General features: G+C 36.5%; 1 protein-coding gene across 1 annotated transcript; it reads right to left on the reverse strand.

The window, feature by feature from the left end:
- Positions 1-1250: 1250 nt before the first annotated feature.
- On the reverse strand, positions 1251-3521 carry LOC113778422 (pentatricopeptide repeat-containing protein At3g57430, chloroplastic-like). The gene has a single exon (XM_027323828.1). It carries the CDS (start codon positions 3333-3335, stop codon positions 1575-1577), a length of 1761 nt encoding a protein of 586 aa, XP_027179629.1. The 5' UTR covers positions 3336-3521; the 3' UTR covers positions 1251-1574.
- Between the last annotated feature and the right edge of the window lie 5203 nt (positions 3522-8724).

The raw sequence follows: 8724 nt of genomic DNA on the forward strand, positions 1-8724 counted from the left end.
GAAGGAGAGAAGAGGGAGGCGGTGTTGTTGGTGGACGGGGGTGGAGGAGTAGTGGGTGGGCATTGTAGGGGAGAAATAAAATTTTTAAAAAATTCCAACAAAATTTTGAATTTAAAAAACATCTCCAAAATACATTTACAATAAAATTCTTCAACATACATGTAAAATTAATTAAAAACACCAATAAAAATGCTTAATTTATTTGGACCCTTATAGTTTTTACTAGAAAAATAAGCTGCACGAACAGTATATAATGCTTGCAAACAGCCAGAAAACACCATCCATATGCATAACTATTTGCTGAAGCCCCTATCAAACAAGGAGTTTTAGAATTCAGGATATAGAGCAACTCTGCACTTTTCGGATCCAGTAGAAAGATATGCCACAGGATCCTCAACAGAGTATACAAGAGCATGGAACAGCTGAAAATTGCTTCCTGGATATCCGATGCTTGTGATGAATGCAAATTAGTCAATTGTAAAGTTCCTTGAGATACATTGCTGTCAATGCTGTGTGATACCGGATTGCATTGCTATAAAAAATTTTTGTTGAAGTCCTCCTTTGTTCTGATCATCTTCTCCATCAGCATCACTTTTTCTCAAGTAATCCCTTTGATAAGTTCTAATTGTCTATATAATTATATCATTCTGTTTTGATACTTTCGGATTAGTTCTTATTACTCAAAAGTCTAGAACACCTATCACGCATGCATCTAATCTAGCGGATACTAAGCACCACTTATTAGTCCATTTAAGCATGTTTTTTGCAACTATGCCAAAGCATCTGCAGTTCTTGCCCATCTGATTCCTAAGAAAATGTTAGAGATAATGGGGATGAAACAACAGAAACCATAGCCGCTGAGAATTTTTCCTGACAAGATCTGCAACAACATTTTACAATGCAATTGCATAGGAATGAGCCAAGACGATTGCATAATGCAATTCAACACTACAAACCATAATTGTATGACAATAATTAGCAATACTAGTAACAAAGTGAGCCTAAAATGCAGTAAAACTGACCCAAAAAATTAAAAATCTTGTCTGTTGTTTGTGGATTTATTAGTTAATGAACGTCCCCTTATAGGTCATTGCAGATGGATCTTTTTCTCTCATAATAACATGAAAAGAACAGGACTTTGTCAGTAGAGAACTTGACAGATATAGTCTCAATGCTTGCTAAATTATCTTGAAGAAAAACATCAGAAGACAAATCCAAATTTGTCTTTAAGATTTATAGGCTGTATTAATATCAGTAATGACCAAATAAATTACAAATTTCCCCAACCGCACAAAATGGTACTCGGTTCCATGAGACGGTGTGGTTTCTAAACAAAAATACAAGCATAATGTACAATCACTCATATGCAATTGGACTACCATCTCATATAGGAATACGTTCAAATTCAAAATGAAAATGTAAATTAAAGGTCATTCCACTTGTAGACAAGAGTTTGGGACGAAATTCTAGAGCTGTCACGTTTAACTTAAGACAAGCTATTACCTAAATGATTGTGCACACGCTCATGTGCTTGTGTTAGAGAGAAAGCTTTCATAGCACAGTGAAAAGAGTAATCACAACAAATCTTCATCCCCTGTCCACTTCAAAGTTTTGAGTGTATTCACCATCTCTTCAATCCTAGAATGTGAGAAATCACCAATAGTAAACTTTTCAAGATAACCATCCACATCAATCAGGCTCCAACCTGGCTCCTTCTTCAACCCACTGCCCTTCAACATTGTCCTTGCCTCTGCTACATCAGTCCACATTCCATCTGAAGCATACAAGTTTGAGAGCAAAATATAAGGTGAAGTAGTAATTGGCTGAAGACCTAGAAGCTGTGAAGCCACTCGTTTTCCAGTAACAACATCCCCATGCAGTCGACACGCTGAAAGTAAGCAACCTAAAACAACAGGATCATGCCCAAATTGATACTTCTGTACATACTCTTCAGCTTCACTTAATCTTCCAGCTCTCCCTAATAGATCAATGAGGCATGAAAAATGTTCAATATCAGGGGGGATTGCATAGATCGTATCCATGCAATTAAAGAAGCCTCTGCCCACATCCACGAGCCCAGCATGATTGCAAGCAGACAGAAGTCCGACAAATGTAACAGAATCTGGGGTCATGCCAGCAGCCTTCATGCACTCAAACGTATCTAGAGCTCTTTCTCCAAGTCCATGGCTTGCCAAACCAGCAATAATGCTATTCCATGTCACAAGATTACGACTAGCCATCTGATTAAAGACATTATATGCATATTCAATACAACCGCATTTGGCATACATGTTTAGGAGAGCATTACCAATACCAGTATCCTCATCTGGCCTTTTTCTGATCAGATGCGCATGAATCTGCTTACCAAGCCGCATGGAAGCTAAACCAGCAGATGCAGCAAGGGCAGTTGCATAGCTGAATTCATCAGGTAGAGCAACTCGTGTTTGCATTTCTCGAAAAACACTCAAAGCCTTCACGTGTTCTTCACAGTGAGAAAAAGCAGTAATCATCGTGTTCCACGAAATGATATCTTTTTCTTCAAGTAATCTAAATACCTTTTCAGATGCTTCTATTAAATTAAACTTTGCATACATTGTAATTAAGATATTGCCAGTTGTAGCCATAGAATCAAGCTTGTTCTTTATTATTTGGCAATGCAGTTGCATTCCTCTCCACATATCCCGTGGACTAGAGCAAACACCCAGGACTCCCATGAAAGTAAAGCAGTCAGGAATCAGACCTTTCTGACACATAATCTTATACATTTCAAAACCTTTTTCGGGCTGCTTATTTTCTACCAGCCCAGCAATGACAGCATTATAAGAAACAGAGCTCAGCCAAGATGCACCATCAGAAAATACCAACATGGCATCACTACATTCCCCACATTTCATGTACATCGAGATCAATGAGTTTGATACAAAAGAGATAGATGAACAGCCTAACCTCACTGCTTGAGCATGAATTTGTTGCCCAAGTCTAGCCTCCAGGAGGCAGGCACAAGAACTAAGAGCACTACTAAATATAAACTCATTGGGCCACAATTCTGTTCTCATTTTTCTGAAAAGATCAATTGCCATTAAATGCTTCCCAGCTTGGTCATAACCAGAGATCAAGGCGGACCAGGTAACGAGGTTTCTTTCAGGCATTTCGTCGAACAGTTGGTGGGCAAGAATGAGCTTGCCACACTTAGAGTACATATTAATCGTATGGTTAGAGTTGATAATACATAGCATGCCTGCTTTAATAGCAACTGCATGGAGTGAAATCCCATTGTGGAATGCTTTGGTTTTAGAGCAGTGGTTCAAAAGTGAACCGAGGGTTTCTAGAACCATTCACTGCAGGTTGTCAACTCATTTTATTGCCAAGTGGTTACAGAAAATAACGTTTGTCATGCTTATCATCCCTCTCCTAACTCCTTATCAAACTAATCGTCAATGTGGCTAAGGAACTTTGAGATTGATTTTCTTCGTCCTCCTTTTGGTTGTTATTTGCACGTGAACTGCTTCTGGATGAGAAAGAAAGACAGCCAGAAGTATGAGTGGCGGTGTCGCGGGCCCTTTTTTTTATCGAGTAAAAAACTCAGGGAGCCCTTGAACTATTGTATTGTTACTTTTGACCCATAATTTAAATTGCATTTTTTAAGGATTTTCGGTGACTTTAGACATAACTTTGGCTGGATTTAAACGTCATATTTTGTGAGAACCCAAAAATTTTCACATTTTTTCAGTATTATTTTATTTTTTTGCCTACATTTTATACTTTCCTTGGAAATATTCAAATTTCTATGTATTTTTACAAGCAAGTACAGTTTTAAATTCATTTTCCTAGTAGGAGTTAGTGTACGATAATTTGAAGTGCGTTATAGACGTGGGACCCGCTAGTACGATATAAGTTTGGTGATTAAGTGATTTTTGTGCTAAATGTTATTATTTTACAAGGTGCTAGGAGATAATTAGAGGTTAGCTAGATAAATGAACCATTGGAAGAAAGAAGATAAGCTTGAACCATTAAAAGTGTCAAGTGTCGCGACACGATTGGAAGTTGGACTTGCCTAACTTTCTTTACCTTTACTAAAACCTTAATTTTGACCAATTTTTGTTTCATTCTTTCCCTTCTTGGCCGAGCTTCTTGAAGAGAAAAACCAAGGGAGAAAACTTCATTTGCCAACTTCAATTTGCTTCAATCTTGAGTTCTAACCAAGTAAGTTGCAAAATACACCATCAAAGTTGCTAGATAAGGAGAATTAAAGCCTCTAGTAGAGGGATTTGTGAAAGGAAAACCCAAAGTTATCATCTTTCTTGAGGTGTTAAGGTACTTTGCTTACAAAATTCCTCTTTGTTCATGCTAATGTCAAATTAGTGGTTTGTGGTAGTTAAATATGTTATTGTATGGAAGATTTTATGGTTTGAGGTAACGTTAGATAAATTTCTGTTTTTTTTTTTGGAATTTTTCTGTTTTTATATGATAGTTATTGGTTGGCCATGAATGATGGCTTGATATGGTGTAAAATGAAGCTTTTATATGTTAGTTGTGGTTGTTTGCGAAAAATTTAGATTTTGTGCGGAAATTCCAGTTTTAGGGTTCCAATTTGCCCTGTTCTGCCTGGTTCTGTTTGACTATGTTAGAGGCCGAATCAGGCTTAGGTTAAAACGTGAACCATCTAGGGTATTTTCGTCTTCTTTTATCGAGGCATATAAGTTAGAATTCGGCCGAAACTTGTACCCTTGGAAAAATAAAATTTTCGACTAATGGAAGTACGTTTTCTTTGTCATTTCGACTCAAATGGAGATTTTAAAATTTTACGAGTGAGCATAAGTGTTACAAATATTTTACTTCTGTTCGTTGGTTTAAATGTACTCTTTTCACTACCAAAACTATATTTATAGTTTGTACTAGTATGTATTCGAATTTTCTTTGAATCACTTAAATCTTTGATGGTTGAAGCATAATATGTTCTTTTAGTTATATTAGGGTTCCTTGGTGATTGAGAGTGTTATCCGAAAGGATACTTTAGACGTTATTTTGCGTAAATAGGTGAGTGTTCCTTGTTTGTTATATTTTCATTGACTACGTGGCTTGTTCTTGATGATATGACTTGTTATGAATGAATGATAACATGTTAAATGTTTTCAATGATTGCTTAAAATGAGTTTGCTAAGCGAGTGTGTACTTTATCGCACTCGACCTAAATGAAATCTGAAATTTTCAATGTTTAAGTGATTAAATGCTAGTTGTGCATGAATGTAAGCCTCTTGACTGAACTGGGCCCTGCCCTTCGTTACTGATCGACTCGAACCAGAAGCGGACTCGGTCGGGTGATTTAGTGACCCTGGGTGGATGTTTGGTATACTCGAGTATTACCTTGTAGTCTGGTGGAGCCTGGCCAACGTCCAGGAGGGGGTGAAATGAAATGAATGAACGAATGTCAATGTAAATGAAGGGTTTTACTTATCAAAATGCAATTTCAAACGATTGGAGGAATAAGGAAATGAAAGGAGAATGAATGAATGAATGGCTCCATGTGAGTACGTATCCTTTTAATGAATGTTATTATTGCTTTATATTGTCATGTTTCTTGAATTACTTGCTATCTATGGTTAACGTATTGAACTTATTGTTTGTTTATGTGTTTAAAACCTCACTGAGCTTTTAGCTCATTCCGTTAGTTTTGTTTTCTTTAACAGGGGATGCGAGTAAGGACGAGCGCTCTGTATAGACTAGCTTAGTCTAGTTCTTTTGATTCTTTTGTAAGGGTTCTCACCCTAGCACTTAGCAAGGGTTGGATGTATGAGGAATTGGGAATCTTTGTATATTTGAATTTTGTAATTCCTTTGGAGATAGGAATGTATATAAGTTTATGTTTTCAGTTTGGGATCGGTATTCGCTTGTTTTGTTAATTTTATCTTCAATTCCTTGAGGTGAATGACTGAGTTCCGGCGATAGTTGGGCAGGCGGTCCGCCGAACCCTTTGGTTCGCCTTAGGATAAGGTGGGGCTGTCACATATTTGTCTGTTCCTAATTGAAGTTTCGGAACCAGCATAAAAAATCCTAAAAAGAGCTAACCTTTCAATTTCTTAAACACAGCATTATATTTTTCTTTACAAATATCTGAAAATCGAGTTTTATCCAAAAGATTTTGACTGTGAACCTTTTTAAATAACTGGAAAAAACACTATATGCGAGGCATGGTGCAAAGCTGAAGCTTTTAAATGATTGGAAAAAACGCCACATGCGAGGCATGGTACAAAACTTTTGGCCTTTTTTTAAAAACAAGTTTTTCAAATACAATATTACAGTAATATACAATAATTCAAAGAACATCTCGTCCATACAATATATTGAATATTTCAAAAAAATTTTATAGTAAAAATTTTTTATATATACTGTTACAATAAATTTTTTCAAAAATACCCCCAAAAATAGTTAAACCAAACGGAACCTTGATTTTCAGAGGATTTATAAGGAAAAATCTAATGGTGTGCTTAAATAAATGAATGGTTATCTTTTTTTAGGGTTTTCGATGCTAGTCTCGATGCTTCAGTTATGAATGGTAAAAAATACCCTTTAAATCTGGCCAAATTTATATCTAAAGTCACTGAAAGTCTTTAAAGTGTACAGATTCAATTGTTTAAGGGCCAATCAAAAATAAAATTTAGATGATGGGTTAAAAGTAAATAACGGCAATAGTTTAAGGGCTCCTAAGCTCTTTACCCTTTTTATTTTTTATATTACTTTGGGTTTGCAGTTATTGCTGACACAAAGAAGCAGTAGGTTTGGTATTGTGGTCGTTGGGCTCAGAGATGCGTTGGTATTACCGTTTCGGCAGATCTTTCCAATTTACATTGGACCCTTTATTGTATTTTGGAGTTTGTCTTTTTATTTTTTTAGGGGTATATTGGTAATGTGGGACTTGTCACCTCTGGTTTCATTAACCGGAAATCAGCATTTCATTTGGAAAGATGGACACCCCACCTCCGTAAGTGAGCTTCCGTACATTCTTGCCTGGGTTTCCCCATTCTTTGCTGGGTTTTAAGTGATTGTCATGATGGAAGGGGTTACTTTTGGGTGTTCATTTGTTATTAGCTGACATGTCATGTTGGTGGATATTTTGCTTTTGGTTCTTCTTGTTCGTCTTCTTCGACGTTTGAGGTGAGCTCTTTTCCATTTTTATTAAACTATTTTTCCTTTCCTAGCTTTATATTTGTTTTGATTGTAGTTTTAGCTCTTAAACGAGCTTATGCATGCCTTGCTAAATGTAAATTACTATTTTCATGTACTACGCCTAATTTGTTTCCTGCATTAGTTTATTTTTGCTTATATTGCTGTCTCGACTTTCAAATGCATTCATGGAAAGCTTGCTGAATATACGTTAGTGTAATTCAATTGTTGTTTTTGTTTAGATTTTTTTGTCCATTTGCTATGTTTTTATTGTTCTGTTTGGCCTTCTTCTTCGATTTCACAACTCGAATGTGTTCCCTCTATTGTTCGTGGCAGAAAAATAAACAATTCACTGACCAAATTGGTTTGTTAGATTTTTGGCTCATTTTAGCATTATTTATTTTTTGTTGCAGTTTACTCTTTAAAATTACCTGATTCAGTGCTTGCCGCAGTTGTTGCTGAATTACTTAATTTTTTAGCTCCGTTTTTGTATTTTCAGTACCTTTTTTGTGTTATTGGTGGGTTGTCCTCTCTATGTTATTATCATTTTTTGCTTTACTGTGTGTTACTCTTTATTATTCTGTATAACTTTTCTTGTTTGTTTGCTACTAGTTAGTACACTGTTGACTCTTTTAGCCTTGCTTTGAGTAAATTTTACACTTCCTCGACTTCATTTTTATTATGCAGCTTGTTTTTGGCTCCTTCATCTCATTTGTGGTTTTTCTTTGGTGCGGTTTTTGCTTCAGGTATTTAATCTAGCACATTCCCTTTTTTTAAAAAATGCAGTTCATTCCTATTTTGCCTGTTACAGCATGGTGGTTGAGCTTTTTCCTCTTGATGTTGAACTCCATTTAGTTTACTTACTTTAGTATCTCTATAATCTTAGCTCAAACCATGCTTGTTGACTGGGCATGTAAGCAGTCTATACTCACACTGCGCGTCGCTCGGCGAACTCCTCCTAGTTATTAACATATAGGCAAAAGAGCCTTCAGCTTCTTGAAGTTTCATCGTCCTAGGACATTGGCGTGCACGTGCTTCTCTTTTTTATTTATTAACATATAGTCAAAAAAAGGCTTCGGCCTCTTCAACTTTCATCGTCCATTGGATGCTGTCTTGCAAGTGCTTCCTTTATTGTGATTGTCCATACACGCTTCTTCAGTAAAATTGCTAGTTTGCTAGCCTACTTTTTTTTTTTTTTAAACATTTTGGTAAACCAAACAGCGTCATATTCCTCTTTCTTTCTGGTTTTCAGACGTAGCAGCATCATGGAACTCTGGAAGACCAGTTCTATTGCTTTTGTCCTCTGGACAAAACTCCACCTTCATGAGACCCGAAGATCTCTCCTCAATTTTTGGTGTTTGATTGTACCTGCAAGGGGTTGCAATCGCAATTGGAGGGTCCAGAGTTTTTTCTTTTGAGAAGTTGTTGTTTAGAATTTGATGGATGATGGGTTCAAGACAGAAAAGGAGCAGGTAATCTTCTTCCCCTTCCACTCTCGGTTTCTCTCATTTCTCCCTCCTATTCTTCTTCATCTCCCTCCCTCCCTCCCTCCCTCGAGTAATT

Source organism: Coffea eugenioides, chromosome 7 (assembly GCF_003713205.1).
Source record: "Coffea eugenioides isolate CCC68of chromosome 7, Ceug_1.0, whole genome shotgun sequence".
Taxonomy (NCBI): Eukaryota; Viridiplantae; Streptophyta; class Magnoliopsida; order Gentianales; family Rubiaceae; genus Coffea; species Coffea eugenioides.

Excerpts from the sequence above, each read along its gene's own strand:
- LOC113778422 (XM_027323828.1), bottom strand. The coding sequence starts at position 3,335 with ATGGTTCTAGAAACCCTCGGTTCACTTTTGAACCACTGCTCTAAAACC.